This window comes from Rhynchophorus ferrugineus, unplaced genomic scaffold (assembly GCF_030347505.1).
Source record: "Rhynchophorus ferrugineus isolate W39M unplaced genomic scaffold, kcgeb_rfMv2 rfM7, whole genome shotgun sequence".
Lineage (NCBI taxonomy): Eukaryota > Metazoa > Arthropoda > Insecta > Coleoptera > Curculionidae > Rhynchophorus > Rhynchophorus ferrugineus.
Window position 1 is genome coordinate 27,811,291 of NW_027472586.1, and position 24,433 is coordinate 27,835,723.

At 32.5% G+C, this 24,433-nt stretch overlaps 1 protein-coding gene across 2 annotated transcripts in view; it reads right to left on the bottom strand.

Annotated features, from left to right (window-relative positions):
• The window catches only part of Oamb (Octopamine receptor in mushroom bodies), a 342,242-nt gene that overhangs the window by 48,275 nt on the left and 269,534 nt on the right, over positions 1–24,433 (bottom strand). For both annotated transcript variants that reach the window (XM_076409535.1, XM_076409536.1), the window contains one exon: positions 10,246–10,456. In XM_076409535.1, coding sequence (XP_076265650.1) covers positions 10,246–10,456 — 211 coding nt within the window. The remainder of the gene's footprint in view (positions 1–10,245; positions 10,457–24,433) is intronic.

Consider the following 24,433-nt stretch of genomic DNA (forward strand, 5'->3'; position numbering starts at 1 on the left):
CAGATCTTTCTCATACCCAAATAATCGTGAATGATATGATGTACACGTTCAGTTGATATCTTTGGAGTGTCTGCTATTTCATTCAATTTCAATTTACGGTCATTCAAAATCATTTTGTGGATATTTTTAATGTTTTCGTCGGTAACAACCTCTTCTGGGCGTCCACTACGTTCACAATCATCGGTACTCCTTTAACCACGTCTAAACTTAGCATACCAATCCTTGATGGTTGATTTTCTTGGGGCAGTATCCGGAAATTCGGCATCAAGTCAAGTTTTTGCTTCAACTGTATGTTTTCTCTACAAAAAGCAATATTTTATCAAAACGCGATATTCCTATACAAACCGATAATACTTCCGATAACAACAGTTGCTTCACTAAAAATGCTATAATTCACAAACTAATGATCCAATAGCTGTCAAATTTATACACGCATCTTTTGAGGGTTAGTGCTAACTAAAAAACGTGTGGATTTAATTCTAGTAGCGCCATATATGTACCAGACTTTTCAATTGACCTGTTAAAAGAAGTTGGAGCGTCGGTCGGACTCTAAAATATTTGTTTGTATATTTTGTCACTGATCTTATGGCTATTCCCGGTTGCCTATTTTAGGCTTATTTTTTTATTGAAATTTATTTATTTGTAGTGCATACTACACTAAAAAGTTAGGCCTAAAGATTCCTACTCATTACAAATTCCAAGCGCCCCGGTTTTCCTCAAAATGGGATGCAAAATGTTCGCTAAGACGATTAATATGTAGATTCAGAATTAATCCGTTATCTTTTATTATGCATAAAATATATTTACTATATCATTAATCACCCTAGTTGACCACATTATATTAAAACAAATAACAAACCGAACTTTTGATCGTATAAGAACGTTTCCGTCATTATTCCTGACATTCTCGTAGATATCAATCCAATTTTAATGATGAATGTAACATAACACTCCCCTCGTTTCCCATTCTGCTCATAATCGGACAACCAGAAACAATCAACCTAATGATATATCAATTTATATCGGCAAAATTGATAAGCTTTTGATGGATGTGGCACGACGCAACCAATACGTTACTGCGGAGCAGGCTTTTTTATCTCTACCGTCGTAATTTTTCAAGATAATTTCCACGGCGTTAACGAACGTTCTTTTACCCGACTCCGGCGTGCACGGCCCGATTAGTGATAAGGGTTTGACATTATCCGGGTTTATTTAGGAACGAGCACATTGCGTGATGATAATTTTTCACCTTGTATTAGAGAGATATTGATTTATTGTTCCAATTTGTGCCGGCCGACGTTACAAGTTTATTATCAAAGGAAAGACAAAACAACTTGTCGAATTAGAGACGCTTGTAACAAGTTATTAACGGCGGTTTTTCCGTTTATTATTTATTGAATGCGTATACCGGATTGTTCAATAAGTTCGAGGGACATCATACATTAAAAGTCGAGCAAAAAATTCAATGAAATTTTAATATTTTATCTTTACTTTAACCGAATCCAGTGGCGGTTGGTGCATAAGCGATGCAGCACCGCAGAGCACCAAACAAAAAAAAACTAAAGAAGCTCCCAATAAATAAATATGTAAACTCAATAAAATACTAAAATATGTTTTTGTTGTAATAAATGATAAAAAACTGCAAAGGAAGTGCGAACCACGTAAGTAACGTGGACCAGAGCAATATCCTACCGTCGATAGGCTAACGACTCAGGCTATCGCCATTATTTATCTGGACCACACCATCGTGCTCTGCGAGCTCCTTCAAACACCCGCGAGGTACTCCGCTATCCCCGTGTCCTTCAACATACGGTCGAAAACAAGGCCAGTATCGATATTTTTAGTCCAGCGCCGTACGGATCGGTTATCTGTGTAGGAATGTTCGTCGGGTCGGTCAGTCGGGCGAAATGTGTGGCTGCCGCTGCGATTATTTGTCAGAATACTCACTACAATTTTTGGAAGGAATTTGCACGAGAACTGAAAAACACTGGTTGAAGCAATACTGTTTATTTTAATATTAAATTATACATGTGGTCGACGGGAGAATTGACAGGATATTAGGTTAGGTAGAGGAAGTACGGTAGCGCTGTGGAAGTGGTACTATTACAAGGGGATGGAGAAAAGAAAAAATAGCGAGACGTCGTCGTGATGGTCTTTTATCGCCTGAAACTGCATGGTACCAATCCACCGGCGTTGCCAACCTCCGTACATGCTGGTGGTGAATTCGTGGTGGCCTAAAGGGTCGTGGAGGTCGCCACATCTGTATCGGAATTTTACGCGACTTTCGGCCAGTTAATAATAACAATATTAATAACTGTGACTGAAAGTTTTTTTAAAATATTCTTACGAAGAAAACTTGGAATTCAAAAGAAAAGGTAGTCCTTTACCAGATATTATTATTGAGGAATCTGGTGCAGGTAGAGCAAAAAGTTACACCCGTAAATTTAATACAGATATTTATTTAAAAAATTAATGGATTTATGGATGTAACAAAAAAAATGCGTTGTACTGTTTTCCTGTTTACTTTTCGGTGGCGATGACCGTACATCGTACAACTAAAAAAATTAGGTGCCACAGTACCATTCGATCTGCAACAAGATATCCTTCACGATAATTGGAAGGTGTAGCCGAGTGTTGTCATGCGAGAGGATGAATGCGTCTATTAATAGCTATTGTTAGCTTTTTTGGCCTTTTTTGTTAACTTTATTGTTTTTCAATAAAACAGGTCAATTAAAAAGTTCCCTGCCTACCATAGTAAAACAAATTTTTTTGACAAAATTAGTTTTTTTATTCAACATAATTCCCATCGAGGGTGATACACTGATTATAGCCACCCTCCAACTTTTCGATACCACTTTTATAGTACGATTTGTCCTTTGCTTCAAAAAAGGCCTCAGTTTCGGCGATCATCACCTCTTTATTCGACGAAACTTTCTTCCCAGCGAGCACTCTTGTTAGATCTAGGAACAGGAAATAGTCAGGGGAGGGGGGCAGATCTGGAAAATACGATGGATGAAGAAGCAATTCGAAGCCCAATTCATGATTTACGTTCACTGACTTGTGAGAGGGTGCATTGCCTTGGAGAAACAGCACTTTCTTTTTCTAGAAATGCGGACGTTTTCGGGGATTTCTTTCTTTAAATGGTCCAAGAACGCTATGCAATAACCTCTGTTGATGGTCCTTCCTTTTTCAAGATAATCAGTGAAAATTATTCCATGCGCATCCTATAATACAGACGCCATAACCTTGCTAACCGACTGTTACGTTTTCCCACGCTTTGGAGAAGGTTCATCGTGTGTAGTCCACTCGAATGTCTGTCGATTGGACTTCGAAGTGAAATGATGGAGTTGTGTTTAATCCTTTGTCAGAAATCGACGAAAAAACTCGGGTTTATTACGCTTGATCATCTTCAAACACTGCTCTGAATCATCAACACATCGTTGTTTTTGGTCAAAAGTGAGCTCGCGCGGCACCCACTTTCCACAAAGCTTTCTCATACCGAAATATTAGTGAATGATATGATGTACACGTTCAGTTGATATCTTTAGAGTGTCTGCTATTGTTTAAATCATTTTGTGGATTTTTAAAATGTTTTCGTTGGTAAAATCCTCTTTTGGGCGTCCACTACGTTCACCGTCTTCGGTGCTCATTATACCAAGCCTGAACTTAGCATACCAATCTTTGAAGGTTGATTTTTCTAGGGCAGTGTCCGAAAACTCGGAATCAAGCCAAATTTTCGCTTCAACTGTATTTTTCCCTTCAAAAAGCAAGATTTTATCAATATGCAAAATTCATTTTTATCCATTTTTTTGCACAATAACAAAAGTTGCTTCACTCAGAATGCTATAATTCACAAATTAATGATCCGACAGCTGTCAAATTTATACACGCATCTTTTGAGGGTTAGTGCTAACTAAAAAACATATGAATTTAATTCTAGTAGCGCCATCTATGTGTCGGGCCAGGGACTTTTCAATTTGCCTGTCATATTTTGGGTGAAGAATATCCATACATATTTTTCAATATATTAATACATAAATGTAGTAATCAAAATATGTAAATAAACTGAAACTAACTACATAATTTGGCAATATGAAATACATGGGACAAATAAAAGATATATTTATTTATGAACAGTAACACACATAATAATATCAACTCACAAATACTTTGCTGATAATATAAACTTAATGGAAATTAGATTTATTTAAATGCCATTTAAAAAAGTTAGTGACTGTTCGTTCTTGAGATAGTTTGCATGTTAATATTCACATATTTGTTACTGTAATTAATATCATATATCAAATATATATCTGGCCTTATATTAATAATGTTGTCATTACAGGTTATAGTAATACTACCATATTATTTTTAAGCTATTCTCTTTAGCCTATTATGATGAAAACATGATTCGCTTTATAAAGTGTGGTCGAATTCCGACCACAAAGCGATCTCTGGTCATCGTTCATGACCAATGACGAATCGTTATAAAAAACAGAAATTTTTGTAAGATATTTACTAATTTCTGAACTTGGTGTTGGTTGTCGTCGTTCTATATATGACAATTATACTTAATAACAAAATTAAGGTCTTAACGAATATTTATCATTCTAATTTATTGTCAGTGGCTGAAGAATAAACAGCAGGACGGACGCCACCAAAACAACATGCACGTTAAAGGCCGACAACATAGACCAACTCTTAATGACAAGCTCTATATATTTTTAAGCTTAAAGAAAAATTCTGTAAAAAGTAAATTACACATTTCCCTATATATTTAACAATTTAAGACGATTGATGTTAAAGTGAGATTGGAAAAAGAAGAGGCAAGAAAGAAGAGTGATATTTTTAAACCCTTAATTGAAAGGTCGGAAAGAATTTCAAAAGGTTTTTTCCGCCGATGCAAATTCAATCGCCCATAGCCCGATCAATTAATTGGGATCTCCAGCTAATTTAAAAAATTAATTTTTTGTTCTGTTTGAGGTTCTTTTTGATCTAATTTTCTTTGAGTGTTCTCTCTAGGTTGTTATTTAGTTTAGGAAGCTATATAATATTACGTTTTATTAAATACAAATTGACTGAATATGGAAAAAATATTACTTGAATATATATTGATAAAAAGTAGTTGATAAAAAATATAGGTTTAAAAATATATATCTACCATATGGTTAGGTGATTTGCTACCTTAATTAGGTAACCAGTAGGGGATCCGGGATTTTGGTTTGGAGGGGGAGGTGGCTTTGATCATAGAATAAATAGAGATTTCACTACAATGCTGGTAACTTGGAAAATTATTCGTGGATTGCTCTAACTAAATGGAACTGCAATCACTTTTTCTAGTCAGTTTATTCGTTCAGAGACACCAAGTTATGGCAAGATTGCCTCCGGTAACAGCTTATATGGAAAAAACTATTGCGGAATTAAACCAAAATTGATTTAAATGATCAAGTGTAACAAATATAAAAAAACGAATGAAACTAAAAATAACAAAGTTGAAATTACAGTGAACAACAAGCCATTATCCCTTTTAATATTAGCATTTGAACATGATATGGACACAAAACCATTTTTAGTATCGAAATAATTCTATGGTTCTAAACAAAAATCGAACCATTAAAAAAAAATTAATTCTGTAATGCAAAGTATGCCATTTGCATGGACACATACAGAAATTCTGCGAAAAAGAACCTAGATGTGTAAAATGTCGAGGTTAACATATTATTAAATAGAGTAAAAAACTTAAAGAAGCTAAGGCAAAATGAGTAAACTGCAATGAAGAGCATCCATCAAGTTACAGAGAATGTGTAGTTGCTAAGACACCACAAGACAGAAGAAACAAAGTCACTCCAGCTAAACTAAAAGAGACGGTGACTGAAATGAAACAATCGAAAAGATATAATCAACTCTATGATAAAAGAACTTATGTCCAAAGTATAAACCAAAACAATCAAAAAGATACAAAGGAAGAAAAAGCAACCACCAACTGTTGTTGCTGTTAAAAATCATAACAAAGTTGGACAAATACGAAAAAATATTTGAATCTTCTCTAAAATAATTAAAAATTAGAAAACAATAGACCTGTAGCCTCGAAAACAAGAAAAGACAAATAAAAACATTCGAATTGCAATTTTATTGAATTCAGCAACATCATGTTAATCCACAAGTATCCCCAGAATTGTAAAAAAGGTATTTACCTAATATCTGAAGCTTACTTCACAAAAGAATCTTTTACTCAATTTAGAGTATATTATTTTTATTATACCATACATCCTGCTAACACCGCAAGAGGAGGAAGTGATATAATAATAAAAAAGAACATCTGCTGCTATCAAGAATCCGGAATCAGTTTAGCAGATAATTAAATAACAGTAGTAACTATTAAATCAAGCAGATACAGGGTTACATCAGTAAAAATTTATTTCCCTCCAAGAAATAATGAAAAGCATGAAAATTATTTGAATATCCTAAATGACCTAGGTGAAAATTTTATATTTGTTAGTGATTTTAATGCAAAAATTACAAGATAGGTATCTAGAATGACGACAACTGAAGGCAATGAACTTCATGAAGTATGGAAGAAGATACGGAAATCGAAGAAAACTTTAACGTAAGTTTAGATCACATACAAGTGATTGTGACACCGAAAATATAATAGGAAAAGAACAATATCCAACGTTAACAAGCAAGAGAATAGATTGGGAAGGAATAAATAATTGAATTCAACTAAATAGATGTGTAAAATTTTGGGGTAAACATATTATTAAAGATAGTAAAAAACTTAAAGAAGCTAAGGTAAAATGAGCAAAATGCAATGAAGAGCATCCAGCAAGTTACAGAGAACGTGTAGTTGCTAAAACACTACAAGACAGAAGAAACAAAGTCACTCCAGCTAAACTAAAAGAAACGGTGACTAAAATGATACAATCGAAAGGATCTAATCATCTCTATGATAAAATAACTTATGTCCAAAGCATAAACCAAAACAATCAAAAAGATACAAAGGAAGAAGAAGCAACCACCAACGAATTGCTGTTAAAACTTATAGCAAAGTAGGACAAACACGAAAAAATGTTTCAGTCTTCTCTAGAATAATAGAAAATTAGAAAACAGTAGACCTATAGCCTCGAAAAGAAGAAAAGGCAAATAAAGACACTCGAATTGCAATTTTATTGAATCCAGCAACATCATGTTAATCCACAAGTATTCCCAGAATTGGAAAAAATAGATATTTACCTAATATCTGAAGCTTACTTGACAAAATTATTCTTTACTAAATTTAGAGTATATAATTTTTATCATACCGTACATCCCTCTAACATCGCAAGAGGAGGATACCATAATAATAAAAAAGAACATTTGCCACCATCAGAAACCAGGTTCAGTACAGCAGAAAATCAGGTAAAAGCAGTAACTGCTAAATCAAGCATATACAGGGTTACATTAGCTAAAATTTATGTCCCTGCAAGAAACAATGAAAAGAATGAAAATTATTTGAATGTCCTAAATAAAATAGGTCAAAATTCTATATTTGGAGGTTATTTTTATGCAAAAAATATAAGATAGGGATCTAGAATGACGACAACTAAAGGAAATGAATTTAAAGCTTGGGTCATGCTTGAATATAAAGTAGCTGCTGAGTTAAGATGTAGTTAGATGTCAACTTGAAAACTAACTTATTAGCCGACCGTTCAAAAGGAGACCCCAGACCTGTTAAATTTCTTCATAGTTAGAAACATAACATCCAATCATATGGAAGTCGAAGAAAACTTTGACCTGAGATTACATTGCATACAAGTGATGTTGACACCGAATGAAAATATAATAAGAAAAGAACAAAATCCAACGTTAATAAACCAGCCGAACAAATGGATTTTGAGGCGGAAAAATTCATTGTAGATATCCAAAAAGCTAACTGGATTAATACTCCAAAAATTAAGAGTACAATTAATGGAATTATTTATCCAAAAGAAATCAAGGAAACTGGAGCTGAAAATCGAAGTCTACGAAAAAAAAGGCAACAAAATAGAACGCCTGAAAATAATAATATTTTAAACAATACAACACAAAGTTTGAAAAGGGAAATATTATAAATTAAAAACAAATCCATTAATATGTATCTGAGAAATCTAACAGATGACAAGGAAACAGATTATTCACCCTCGAAAGCCACCAAATAACAAAAACGACCATGTCTGCACAATTGACCTGTAAAGGAACTATGTGGTAATTGGACAGGCAGTAATAAACAAATAGCTGAAGTATTTACTGACTATCTAGAATAAACCTTGAATCTAAACGAATAAGAATAGGAATAAATAATTAATGAATACTATTAATATGCAATTAATAATTTCATTTTAACGGAAATAGGATTGCTTCTATATGTGAGTGTTCTGTGGATTTGAAAAAAGAAATGAAATTTTTTATGGAATGGAATAATATCCCTCAAATGTTTTATCGTATTTTAATATGTTAATTATTATTTTTAAATAATATACTATAATAAATATAGACAATACAATAGAACTTAAACAAAAGCTAAAACTAAAGATGTACAATAACCATAAATACCACAAAATATTGAGAATTGTGTTTGTGTTCCTCTGTGTTGTGTGTATAAATACTGAATAAAAATTAAACATATACCTAATCATGGAAAAAAAACCTAATCCATTACATAATTAAAAATGATACTAAAGCTTTTTTAAATAAAGTAAATGCTTTATTTATTATTGAACGGAAATATTTTTAACAAAAATCGAGAGAGGAATATAAATATTATCTATTATTGCCATAAAAACAGTCAAAAGTATTTTACTATTTATCAATCATAATTTTGATCTTTTTACCCTATTACATTAACAATCTTGAAAAATATCGTTCCAAAATGCTGCCAAAATATTAATAGAGAATGTATTGTTATTTACAATCAAATTACCAAAAAATAAACATAAAACTATATATATTTCATATAAATCTATGTAAGCATAAATTGGGTACATTTTTGTCAAGGTCGCGGCTAGGACAATAGAGCCAGAACGTTAAATGAAACTAGTAGAACCAAACATACTAACTAAAAGTACACGACTGAAACATTCTATAGTAAATAGTAACAAAATCAGTCGGACCGAAAATAGCCACTGAAGACAGTCGGCGGAACAGTCACTGGTAAAAAGTAGTAAAATCAGTCGAACCAAAAATAGCGACTGAAACAGTCAATAGTAAAAAGGAGTCAATTACTAAACAGTCTATAGTCTATTTCAGTTGATAGTTTCCAACACTAGTAGAAATGTATGTTAAGCTATATTCTTGGATGTGTCCCAAGCCTTCGATAAGGTATGGAATGGCGGCCTTGTTCATAATGCATAATGCATATGGCAGAAAATGTCACCGAAACCATATACTAGAATGTTTCGAGTTTAATCAAGAGAATTGCAAGAAGACATGAGGTCAGACTCCATTCTCAATACCGATGTAATACAACTCTAGGACAACATTAGAACAGGACACAGGCTCAAAAGAATCAAACCGCTTGATCTTGTATAGTGTAGTGTAGTAAGCTTGCATTTAATAAAAAATCAATAGTGTTGAACATTATTACACCAGAGACTAAGATAGGGCCGATGGGCCTCTTTAGATATATACTTGTATTTAAGTTAATGAAAAGACAAATTGTAGGTTAGTCGGCAACGACTAGTAACAATGTAATAAATATATTTTTTTATTGGTTTAATTGTACACTGTCCAAACTCATGAAGCATTTCTTCCCCATTTTCATTCGAATCACTGTTATTTAGCTGATTTCCGTTGAGTATTTTCTACTTTGGTATTCATTTTTATGGATATTTTTGTTAATTAATTATCGGGATCAAATTATAATTAATATTAGTTGTATAGAAACTAAAGAATTGGGGCACGGTTTTCTTAGGAAACATTTTGGCTCTATTTCAAAAGTGGAAAAATCCCAAATTGGCTGTATTAGGCTTGATATAAATTAGTTTGTATGTATATAAGACTTATATAAGATTTCAGTGATCAATTTTGAGTAACTTGGCCTTTAGGGTAATATTTTTACCTAATATGTATATTGTTATCTATATTATTATTAGAAAGTTAACGTATTGTATTATACCTACAGAAAACCTATTCACTTTATTGCATAATAGCAATTAAAATTAGTTCTTTAAATGAGAATATGGATAATAATTGCAAGAAATACGTAGAGCGTAACTCTATTATACTAACCTGTAATTTTGAAACCTTGATTGATGGCCTGCGTAGTTCTTACTGCGGCTTTGTAAATTCTCCAATAGAAAAATAACATCACGAACATGGGAATATAGAATGAGCCCAATGCGGAATACACCACGTAGCCGGACTCGTTGATCAGCTCGCACTTCCATGGACAGTGTGGATTGTCTTCTGTTAAAGTGGTATTTGATGACTCTTCATCTGACTGAAACAATATTACAAAATATATATTTATAGAATTAATTTTAAAAGGTATGTGTAAAAAATGGATATTCTCTATACATCAGTGCTCTTAATTAAATAATAATTAATGCTTCATATCCTACAGAATAAAATGGAAATATTCAAAAATATTAATACATTCTATATTTTAGAATTTCATAGGTAAATAGTAGAAGAGACTTGATTCCAAATTAAAAGTTTTTACTATAGTCACTCTGCAACAAATGGCTTTTGAATATTTCAAGCACTTTCAAACCATTTTAGTTACAATAGGTAGAAATATTGAAAATAAAAAAAGTGCGTTCGTAACCATGTGCTTACTTAGAGATTTCTTTTCTTTCTATCTGCAGTTTTGCATCTTTGGTTATAATTCTTTTTTACTATTTTTGTTTATAATTTTAACGAAAATTGTTCTTGCGGCGTTATTTTTACCTCATCTAAGGTAAATATGATTTTTAATACAAAATATAAAAAAATTGAAAAAATAATAAAACATATAATCTTTTGCAAAAAAATTCAGTTTGATGTGGAAAAAAGGTTTTGCTTTAACGTAGAAATTGTTTCTAAAGTAAACCTCCTACAACAGGTTTCTGGTCAGGAAATTGTGCTCTTTGTATTTAAGACTAGATGTTGATACATTCAAATATGGAAGAGCACAGCTTAACTAAGATTCAATTCCTAGTTATAATTGAAATGGTAAGTCTTCCATTAAAGTCTACATCTGTAGTTGAATTGAAATACATCCCAAAATACAGACGCTATATCCTTGCCAGCTGACTGTTGCGTTTTCCCACATTTTGGAGTGGGATCATCGTGTGCAGTCCACTCGGATGACTGTCGATTGGACTTCGGAGTGAAATGATGGAGCCATGTTTCATCCATTGTCACATATCGACGCAAAAAGTCAGTTTATTATGCTTTTTGGTTAAAAGTGAGCTCGCGCGGCACCCACTTTACACAGAGCTTTCTCATACCCAAATATTCGTGAATGATATGATGTACACGTTCAGTTGATATCTTTAGAGTGTCTGCTATTTCATTCAATTTCAATTTATGGTCATTCAAAATGATTTTGTAGATTTATTAAATGTTTTCGTCGGTAACAACCCCTTTTGGGCGTCCACTGCGTCTTCGGTGCTCATTTCACCACCTCTAAACTTAGGATACCAAATCTCTATAATTTATTTTCCAGGGGCAGTGTCCGGAAACTCGGCATCGAGCCAAGTTTTTGATCCAACTGTAATTTTTCCCTTCAAAAAGCAATATTTTATCTACACGCGAAATTCCTCTTCATCCATTTTTTTCACAATAACAATAGTTGTTTCACTCATGATGTTATAATTCACAAACTGATGATCCGACAACTGTCAAATTTATACACGCATACTTTATGGGTTAGGGCTAATTAAAAAGAAACATATGCATTTTATTCTTATAGCGCCATCTATGTGTCAGGTCGGGAACTTTTCAATTAACCTGTTATATTCACAGATCCTTTGCATTAACCTATTGAAAAGGAAAATATTTCAGGTACAATATAGGAATCGAGAGTTGTTAACCCACATTAGAATCTTGAAATGGACTTAGAAATACAAATATGTTTTTTTTTTCAAAGGAGGTAAAGTAAATTGACGGGCTTTGCAAAACTGAAAACTATAATACATGTTTCTTCACAGATTCTTTGAAACAAACGACACAGTGCCTTCAACTTCATGCAGATAGGAACCAGATAATACCAAAATCAATATCAGAAAGTCTAAAAACTAAGTGTATATGTGATAAAATTGCAAGCAAGAAATTTTACATATCGTTTTATTATTTTCATATTTAATAATTTTTTTAATAATATATAATTTAATTTTCTTCCTTCTTTGCTTTGAGGAAGTTTCCGACCATTAGCGCTATTTATTCCGCGACAAAACTTTAGCACACTACACATTTTTCATTACAACTCTTAGAAAAGCAAATATTTAGCTTTTAAATTCCATGATTAGTCATGGTATTCATATAAATGTTACTATTGTTTTGTTAATTTATATTTGAGGTTGTTTAACAATTGCGATTAGGGTGCAAAATCCGAGAAGAAAGTAGATCCCACCCGCGCCAGTAACCAGAATGGGTAAGACCGGATGTCTTCTGGGATGATTTCTAAGTTGGTCACTCGGCAGTCGGTAGATTTAATGCTGAGGACTGTGGTTCGGAGCCCACGTTGAAGAGTGGGTCCGGTCCAGATAAACAACGTAAAAAAAATAAAATTAATATAGCCGGCTTGGTGGCGCAGGCGATAGGATGGTGCTCCTACTGTTGCGATAGTCGCGGGTTCGAATCCCGCTGGGGCATGGTCGTAAATTTATGTTTGTGTTTGTTCTAGGCAATAGTGTAAAATCTGACAAGAAAATATTCCCAGTCACGCCAGTAACCAGTCTGGGTAAGACCGGATATTTTCTGGGATGATTTCTTAAGTTGGTAAAACTCGCCAGTCGGTAGGCTTATTGCTGAGGGTCATCGTTAAATCACGTTAAACTGTAGGGCCAGTCCAGATAAATCCATAGTTGGTAAAAGGAGACTTAACTATTTTTAAGAAGATAAAAAAAATAAAAAAGGTAAAGAGGGGCTTTAAAATATAGCCAGCCAATATAACAATTTTCATTCATTCAAAACAGGACAGCATTTGGCATTATCAGCAGTTTGTATTCCGTATTTATATAGGTTATATATTTTTGTCTGCCTCTCTTTTCAGAAGATATAACAGCCCAACACATAATACTTCCTCTAGAGCAATTATCTGATTCTTTATTAAATCATTATAGTCTTACATGCACGTATTAATATGTAATTGCTCACAAGTACGTCTAATATGAATGGCGAAAGATGAGTGAGAAGTTGATGAATCAAGAGTTGACCATGATTTGTATAATTTTGGAATAATCAAATTGAGGAGAAAATAGTTATGGCATGATTTAACTGAAAATAAGGAGATAAGGTAAATAAGGTAAGTAGTAAGTACCTCGTCAGACAAGGAGAATAAGTTCACTGCTACTGAAGGCCATAAGACCTACAACATAAGTTAAACTCAGCAAAAAGTGTATTTTTTGCTGTAGTAAAATGTCTACTATTTAATTGGAGAAAACACCTTTGCCCCAATAGTCATCGACTAGAACAAGTGGTAGTTGGGAAGAACAATGAACACAACACAATTTTTATAACATGTCATTGTATATTAGAGATGTTTTAGCTTTTATGCAAGGCTAATGCATGACTAATTAGACCGGAATAGCTCATATTAGATTACTAGGCGCTTATACCACCACATGCATTTTGATATGCTGCAATTTGACTTGTTTTAGTATGAAAGTGGATTCTCCATCATTTTTAAATAGTTCTGAACTTGTTTGTTTATTTTAGCTTACCGGTACCTGACAAGAAATTCGTTATACTAATGATCCAAAACCTGTCAATATATGCTGCTCACTGGTTCGTTTACAATATCAGCGTATATATGCTTACTTGGCACAGAAATAGGTACTATTAGCTTCTTGCCTGTTATTGAAATCTAATGAATATCTAAATATTTAGTTCCTAACCAGTTGCAGCCAATTAATAAGCCACTGCAATACCTTATCGTAATGGAAGCATCATCACACTAAGCCCAATAATTTACGACTCCCATAAATTTCAAATAATTTCATTTCGATTGTAGAATTATTACAGTAATATAAAATAAAATGAAAGCACGATAACAATAATCTTTATTTCGAAGAAAATGTGATACTGTTGGAATATTTATTTATTCATCACTGTAAAGGATGTCAATGTTCGACATTTGTGTGATAAGAACATGACATAGACAAGAAAAAAACACCTGAGCCAAATATTTTTACACACTCATTAGAATTCAATCAACTGTCATTTCGATACAATCAGTCCCAAGATTTTCTATTTTTGGTGACCTCTTTAAAAAACAATTGCTCTAACCTTTCAAAAAAAAATCATTTCAGCTATGCTCTTATCGTTGGAGTAATCATAGTTTTTTCGGATTTATATTAGGTGTATAAATAAATCTTATACAACTTATCAAAGTAAAGGCTATGAAAGTGATATACCATTATTTGATATAAGGCGTTTAGTTATTTGTGATGTGATTTATTATTTGTCACATTTGTCAATAATTTAATTTCATAGCCATTTTTCTATCACCACAATATATTTTTCTTATAATTCTTAAATCTGTTTAATCGAGTAAGCCTCATTTGCAGGAAACTTTTATTTTACGTCCTCAATCTTAAAAAAGTAAAAGTTGAAGGTTTAAACTGAACCAAATCATCTCGAATAGCGGTATAAATTGAAATATGTACATATCACTGAATAATTTATTCGAAAGTGTTGTTACAAAACTAAAAACTAGATCGAAATTTTTAACGGGAACATTTTTTCTTAATATCTTTGTTTTGTTTTGTCCAAATCTGTAGAAATCCTTAAATGAGAATTTTTACCCCATCTGGCCTATTTACTAGAGGTTGTTTTTTCTCACTTGCCACTTGTTCTTGGCGATGACTCAAGACCTAAACCGATAACGGTTTCCTTCTTACCCAAAAGCCAAAAATTGAGTACGATTTTAAAATGGTTATAAAATCACAAAGTTAATTAATTAATTAATTAACGGCTAAAAAAATAGCAGGCATATTGGTTTTGTATTCAGTTACACAGGCTTTACCATTGGTACACCATTGATCTGTGGCGGTTTCTGATACACATTTTTAGGTGTTCTGTAATTTTTGTTAGCTTACCTATCTTTTTATAACTTAAGTACATCCTAATTTCTTATCTGTTGGCAAATTTGGTAATTACTTTGTCATTAGAATTCTTTATTTGAGAGATAAACTGTTTTTTTAATAGATAGCATCGAAAAAGCTTTTAAACGATCTTCGATAGAATTTCTGAGAAACTTTTCGATGGGTTTTAGATTTCGGCACGATTTGTAATAATTGTCTAGTTTTCTTTAACGTGTCTCTTAGGTTGATTGCTATTAAAAAGTTTAGAAGAGATAGCGCACCATTTAATGTTCTGCTATAATTTTTTGAATAAATAATTGACACTTCAGTTCGTAATCATTCTTTATCAAGTGTGGGATGAAAGGAACATACGGAAGTGAGTGTATCATCGCGAAATTTACCGCACACAACATTATTAGTTGATATATTAAAGTTGCAACGGGTTGGAGCACCGTGGGGTATTCTCCTTCTCATAATTTTGTTCAACACTCGTTGGGGTATATTATTGAAATAGCCAGGAATGTCTTGTAGATTGCCAAAAAGTACACGAACTTGCTTATTCGTGGAAGCAGATTTAGACATAATCAAATTAAATGATTTATAATACTTAAAATTGTTTTACTAAGCGCTTTGGCATCACATTTTTCAGGAATTAAGTAGTTCCAAAAACGCTCAATTTATCTAAAAATAACAACTGGTTGAGATTTACCAGCAACATCAGTCGTTTCGTCCGCCATGATCGCCCAAAATGAAGAATTATTAGTTTGCTCAATTATTTCATAACAACCTTCAGGAAGACACTGTAAGAGATAGATCTGTATTTCTTTGGAGGTGTACCTAGAGTTGCATCTAGTTGAGACTTTCATTATGTTCCCAAATAAGCAATTCAAACTCTCCACAAAATTTAATGTAATTTATATTTTTTGATAAAACATATCTATCTTTCACAAATTTTGAATATATCTTTTTATATTTATCTAATACGCAGAATCTAATTGAGCCTTAATATTAGTTGGGATAGGCTTTTTATTAAGTAATAGAAAATATTTTCTTATTTTAGTGAGATTATATAATTATTATTTCTTAGAGCTTCTTTAGTTTTTTGGGAGCTCTGCATCACTACAGCGCTTATGTACCAGGCGCCATTGCCATTGATAACTGACGCTATGTTGGTACTTAAATACGAACAGATCAACAGAGTGTTTTGTATTCTATTGTAATTTTACGAGGGTTAGTATACGACAGTAACATCAGTGGAAATAATTTTGAATGTTTATAATTCATAACATATTTTGGCAACTTTTGTCCAACATTTATATATATAGTTATTATTTTTAGTTATTTATAGTAGTTAAACATTTAGTCTTAAAAACAGCGTGAAAGAAAAGTGAATTAGAAACTTAAAGTTTTTTTTAATGGTTTTGGTTTATAAAATGCACAAGTTGGTGAGATAACAATAAAATCGCAACAAAATATAATAATGCCTCTGGTGAAAAAAGTTTATCAATACTTATTAATGGAACTGATAAAGAACGCTAGGAGATTGGTTTAAAAAACTCAACGTTTACAAAGCTAATTATTGGAGTATCAATACCATAAAAAAATGAATGATTATTTACAGTATAAAATATCCAAACAGCTAACGGTCAATATAATTATCATCTACAAATTTTGTCAGCACTGAGCCTAAAATCCGCCAATAGAATATTATTTTTTAGCAATCTGATAATTTTATACAAAATAAAAATGTATAACATTTAGAGTTGCAATATACCTCCCAAAATTCATCCTTTAATCTCACATTTACATTTTTACTTCAAAATCTTGATTATACAACAGATAGATAATTTGAAAGGTTTTATCACAACATATTACACATGGAAAGGCGCAATGGAAAATGCTTACGAGGATTGCTTTAGTTAATCACAATGAAACTCACTCGACTGATCGATTACTTTTTGACACTTTTCTGGTAAAGCTCTAATTTCGCCAGTGTAAATCTGCTCATTCTTATCGGCAAACTGAATGTAGAGGGCTCAAAATTGATTTATGATCGATTCTGTTTTCGTAGTGATATCGCGCTATGAAATATGTTAGTCACAGAGAAAATAGAGATTTTATTTTATATACAGTTTTAGAGAAATGTTTCGCGACGTCCAATATCTTGATGCCAGTACATTGAACTTGATTTGTGTGTTTGTTACGTAGGAAAGAGCGTATTTATTTATTTATTAGTTATTAGTTTATTACAATAATATTAGTCACTAGTATAATATAAGTAAATCCTCGATTTAGGAAGTGTAGTGTACCTGGATGCACAGATAGTAAAAAAACGCAGCAATGTTTTCCTTTGGATAAGTCAGCTGTCCCAATTGTAACAAAATTCCAAATTGACTAGATTACATATGAATGTTTTCTTGTTGTAATTTAGGGTAAGTTTCCATGTTAATTAATCATTCAAATAATTATTTTTAAATTTCAGATATAAACACCCTTCCGAAATAATCTATTCAAATATCAGATCTTCTTTTATTTTTGGATCAACTACTTTATAATTACATTGTAAACGGATATGAACTCTACTAAAAGAAAAGATTCATACATACCTTTTAAGAGTTAATTAAATGCAAGTTCAATATATGAGAAATTGTGGTGTAAAGCCATAGAGGTACTTAAATAATGCACATTTTTATTGCAAAGCTAAAAGCATATGTGTATCAAAAGTGCTGTTAATTAAAAATTACTATTAAAAAATAAAAACTATTTTAGGGTGGTTCATTTATTTAAAGAAAGATATTTTAAGTAAGTATCGATATAAATATAGTGGCTTATGGCTACTTAATCAAAATCATTTGGCAAATTTCTCTCGATCTATTAGAGCTCATGAATTTCGAAATATATATGTACATCCCTTAACAGGCATGTTTGAAAAATCAAATAAAGTGCTCGATGTACATTCATTTTTTTCAACTCATTCGTCTCTTATTTAAGAAATTTAAGAAGAGGGTGAAAATTGCTTTAGCAGGCGTTGAAAAATTGCAATTTGAATTTACACCTTCAGTCCCAGATGCTCATAAAAGACATAAAACGAACATAAAAGACTTACACTGTACTGCAGTAATATTTCAGGTTATTTGGTAGAACTTAACAAAAAAAATAATTGTAATTTTTTATGCATCCTATTATGAGTAACTCAGTATATCGACAAGTTGAGACGAATTTTATATATGCAAGGTACTATCTCATGCCCGAGACTCAAACGAAATTGTTTTATTATACTGTTACTAGGTCTCTAACCTATCTCTTTTATGTTACGATATTGCCACGTAATAGTATAACATATTTTTTGTTATTTATCATCAAAAAGTAAATTTAAAACGTTTTAAATAAGTACGTATGCATTACTTTAAAGACCACACAATTTTCGATGAGCTGCGTTTTTGCATTTTAGGAATTGAAAAACTAAACAAGAAGAGGATTAATGGGATTTTTCAAACCGCAATGTATTTTATATCTATACCATACCTTTATATCTAGAAAGCTCTATGAATTGTTAATTTTTAAATACGTCCTAGTATGGCTTCATTGACTAAATATTATTAAAGCCTGTTAGGAAAGATCGAACTCAGCTTCTCCAACCTCATTTGTGACCCAGATTGATTATTTCTGTAGTCCCATTCAACGCTGTCAAAGAAAATAATACTCGTGATAAAATATTTTTACAAAAAAATTGAACCGACCGACGAGCAACAAATTAGATTTCTTTTGTTTGCAATTTAATTTTGTATATTTGTCACAGCATTATATTATTATTTTTGTATTGTTTGGGCTCGGCACCGGGTTCAGACTGATCAGTTGGTAGTATTTAAGATAATATTGTAAATAGATAAATAGGTTTAGATAGGTATTAAGCTAAATTGTGTGTACATAGTAGAATATAAAGTAATTGTAGTAGATAGGTTAAATAAGGTTTCTATTTATTTTTATTTAGTTATTACAACGATTATTATGTACATATTTTATTTTAAAACGTTTTTTCCTGTTATAAATCTAATTTTTTTAAATTTTTGGTGTTAAAAATATTTTATTTTTCTCTTTTTAGCAATAGATATTTACTCAATAAATTATGCATTTACTTTATTAAATATTACAATGAGTAGGCCATGTAAAGGAGTAGACCGTATGAGGAAAAATAGTTATAAAGAAACAATGATTGAAAATAAGGAACTCTTCAGGTCGTGGGGTCCGCTACTTAGCTTAAGAGATTTGAGAAATGTTCTAATCAAACTAGAACGAAAACAAGAAGTTGATGTCCCCGCCGGGAATCGAACCCGCAACCTCCGCGTGTTAGTTGGACGCTCTAACCGTTACAGCCTAGAAGCAGTTGCCTACAATATTTCTACGGCTTCTCATATGATATGGTTAGTGCTTAAAATGTAATCAATGGCTTTTGTGCTGAACGACTTCCAGTTTTCCGTCACATCAGCTTAGCAATAACATTATACACAAATATCTGATTATTTTAGATAACAATAGGTGAAAAGCAAGGTACGTGCCTTTGAAATTTGAGGGTTTCCTTCGATTTTCCCCCTTCACCCCAATAGATCCTGATTTAGTTCCAATGGGACCACCTCGTAAAGTGCACTCTTTCGAATAAAAAATAATTTTGAAACTCGATTCATAATTGAGAAATCGGCGAACATACATTAATAAACAAAAATACAGTCGAACACAGAACCTCCTAGTTTTTTGAAATCTGTTAAAAATGGAGCAGTGAAAAACACTGCAGACTGGTGGCTTTGAAAAAAATAATATTAATGATCCGCGGCGATGAAACAGATAAGAATAAAGCAACAGATGAAATATAAATATGTATAGTAGCCGATTTTTTACACTGTTGAGTTTATATTGCTCCTAATATATTCCGGAACAATGCCGGCGTCATATATAATACGGTCGTGACTTAAAAAATACGTTTAATTTTCTCAAAGCTCGAGCTCCACGCCTAGAGGAAAAATCGACATGCTTAGTCGCTCTATTCTCGTAAATATATTTTGAGGTTTACGTGTGAACCGTGTTTTACTTTATATTGTTCCCCGCTCTAGATATATTGACCTTAAAACAGCCACATTTTTCTTCCGTATTGCCGGTTATTTACGGCTTGTTTCCTTTCTTATAATGTAATCGATATTCTGATTTTATTTTTATAGATAATCGTCCAGAGTAGGAATGGTTAACAGAAATAGTTGTTTCGGGTGTAGGGTTGTTTTCATTATTGTTATTTTTATTAAGATTATTGCATATCAGTGAATAATTGACGAACGATCATCATAAGAATAGAGAAATGTTATAAAACAGACAACAACGGTAACAGATAGCAATGATAAACTATGCTTGGATGAAGTATGACATGTGCACATGGTACGAAGGAAAAGTAGCGCGCAACGTACCAGCTTATACCCTAACACCAACAATAATGGACGTGTAATAAGATCAAGAAATGTAGACGCACAAAATGCAGCCATTAGCGTTTTGTACCAATTAATACTCGCTAGGATTAAACTAAATTCTCAAAATAAATAAATAAACAAATGAACAGAACTGTTACTAGTGCACTCACTTCTCCAGCTACAGCTATGATCGACGTGCAATGCGTACAAGGGAGAAAGCTAAAAGTCACATCTTAGACACACCGCCACCAAGACCCAGCAGAAAGCACTTTCGGTGGCATACATATATATGCTTCAAGTTATCCATTGATCATAACCACGCATCAATAACTTTAGCCACTTGGCCGTTAGTTTCTGGATTATAAAATAGTTGTAATTTATATTTACGGTTAGAACCATAAAACTATTATCTCTGATTTGCCATAATCTAAGAATTATGGAGAATATACGACGAGTCGAAGAAATAATAAAATAGAGTAGAATAAGCTTTATAACGACGGATAAATAAATAATTAAGTAAAGCATAATGAATAGAGAATAATAAGTATGAATTATAAACGAACAATTTTAAGTGGAAAATAATAAATAGAATATGAGAAATGAATTCTAATAAATATAAAATAATAATTAGAACATAATAAATCGAGATTTAATAAATAATAAATGAAAAATAAAAAGAGAAAACTGGAACATTTTGTGAACAGACTCACCATTTGATGAAGCTCAGCTTGGACGGCACAAAACACAATAAAAATAAACTGGACGATGAGAATTTAGTGATTCTGACCGTCGCGTCTTTAGAAATGGATTTTTATGAAGTTCTAACATCCCTACGAAGCGATCACATCTGGCAAATCCAACCCCGGAAGAAAGATCAACCATGTTGCCATTAATGGTAATTATTTATGTTAATAAGTTTTCGAAACGGTGACAAATCATGAAATTAAAAATAAGCGACAATCCCACCTAGTTCCTTTACATTATCGTTCAAACCTTTTTTTAAAAACACTTGAACGGCCCAAAACTTAAAAAGTCTAAAATATCAAACTACGAGATTGAATGCTAAGTACCATAGACGTTCGGAATGATTCATGATTTCCTTGAATGCTACTTGTCTGTGTCTGTATTTTGTAGGGAAAAGTTTCCGATCTAGTGTATTTGTTTTTGTTCGAAAAGTTGATTGAAATGAATCGAATATATTTGGATATATATAATACCCTGCTGTTCGTTCGCGAAAAATGTTGGCGATCAGAGGCAACTATTATGGCCTCGGACAATGTCAGTCTCATATTTTTCAGATCGCTTGCTATGATTCTGATCGATGCCTTTTTCGGAAGAGATGTATTTTCCACCCAAAAGGTATAGGCGTTAATTTTCTGGGGGCCCATGACTTATTATATCCGATAGTTCACTAATGATGTTATCAATATTATTTCGAATTTGAATAATACTGCCTTCAATATTATCGATAGCGTCTTTTATTCTAGTAGGTTCGATTTTTCTTCGCTGCAATTGGTTAAAAAGTATGTTTACGTGATAATCATGATCACATGATGGAAAAAATTTAGCCAAAAGTTGAAGATTGGATAATTTAATGTACCGTGGATAGAGGATGCTCTACTACAGACTATGTGGCTGGAGAATTGATTTCCTATTTCAACCAATGGGATGGTTTCTGTTTTCGTACTCAACATTAATAGTTTGAATATTGAAGTTCCAACGGGTTAGTGAACCTTGGGGGATCTTTCTGTTCACAATTTCGTTCAACACTTCTACTCGTTGGGGTGAATTATTAAAAGAGCCAGGATGTCTTGTAGATTGCCAAAAAGTACATGTAATATGACCAAATTGATAAGGACCATAGGAAATTCGTCAGAATGTCTATATATAGAAAATATCAAATACTACTATTCCATACGAACTTAGAATTCCCCTTGAATAGAAGTTTTGAATTATCAGAGTACCAATATATAAAGCAACAAATACTCAACATTCCAAGAATAAACGAAGAATTATAAAAAGGCAAACGGACAAGCAAAACGACTATATTTTATAAATTGTATCAAAATTATCAATATTGTAAAAATATTAAATAAAAATTTATAAAAACGTTAAATGACAATAAAATTATTTAACTTACACGAACTTGCTTACTCGTGGAAGTCGCTCTAGACAGAATCAAAATTAACTACTGCGCATAGCAGTGTACACAGTGAGCAGAGGGATACTTTTTTGAATTAATGCTTGAACGCCTACACGTTGGCCGCTTATCACTGCTGCTCCATCATAGCTTTGTACTATCAGTTCATTGGGTGAATTTTCAAGTGTCAATTTGATGTGTTTCTGCATTACATTGTACAGGAATGATGTATTTCCAAAAACGCTCAATTGGCTCACCATAGTGAACATATCTAAAAATAACTATCTGTTAAGATTTTGCAGCAACATCAGTTGTTTCGTTAGTCATGATCGCCAAATATAAAGAATTATTAATTTTCTCAATAATTTCATGTTCATGACAAACTTCAACCACATAATGTAACAGATCGTTCTGTATTTCTTTTGAGGTGCTTTTAAATACTGAAACATTCTTTAGGTGTTCATTTAGAGTTGCATGTAGTTCACCCGAAAAAAATATGAATATTTAAGTCCATGAAATATCCATAAGTATCGTTCTCGTGTCCACAAGTATGTCCCCGAAGGGCCAATTCAAACGCTCTAGAAAATTTTTGACAAATTTTCATTATGTCTCTGTATATTTACCCAATACGCAGAATCGATATGAGCCATAATATTGGTCAACTGTAGTAATGCAAATTCCATACAATTATGAAGATGGATTTTTAAATTTTCATGCTGTTTTATTTCCAAAACTAATTGCTATAGAACGGTGACCCTTATTTTCATCCAAGCTTTATAGCCACCAAAAAGTAAGCAAGGATAATCATCACAAATCCATTCATTCTTTAAATAAATGTCTACTAAATTTACGAGTGTAACTTTTCTCTCTATTTGCACCAGGTTTCTCAATAATCATATCTGGTAAATTCTAAAAATGTCTTTGCATTAATTAAATTAAAGACCACTTCCTTAGTCAGAGTTAATAAGTAAGGGTACTAATATTGTTATTATTAACCGATTGACCGAAAAACCCATAATATTCCGATACAGATAACGGATAATATAATATCGGTCTAGTTTTAGACTGTTTTATTTGCCACGATGGATCAGTGTCCCGTGTGGGTGTTTAAAGGAGCTCACAGAGCACGATCGTGAGGCCCAGATAAGTAATAGCGATAGCGTGAGTCGATACAGTAGATTATTCCACTGGTCCACGTTACTCCCGTGGCTAGCACTTTTGCATTGCAGTTTTATTATCATTTATAACACTAATTTGCGAATGCTAAGTGGGGTTTCCTTTTTACTAAGTGATTGAAGATGTTTTAGTGAGATTAACAGGTCAATTGAAAACCATAGTAAAACACATTTTTTGGCAAAATTAGTTTTTTTTATTCAAGATAATTCCCTTCAAGGGTGATACAATGATTATAGCGGCCCTCCGAATTTTTGATATCATTTTTGTAGTACGATTTGTCATTTGCTTCAATATAGACCTCTTCATTCAACAAAAATGTCTTCCCGGCGAGTATTCTTTTTATATCTGAGAACAGGAAACCGGCGCTGGGGCCTACGGGATCTGGAGAATACGGTGGATGAGGAAGCAATTCGACGCCCAAT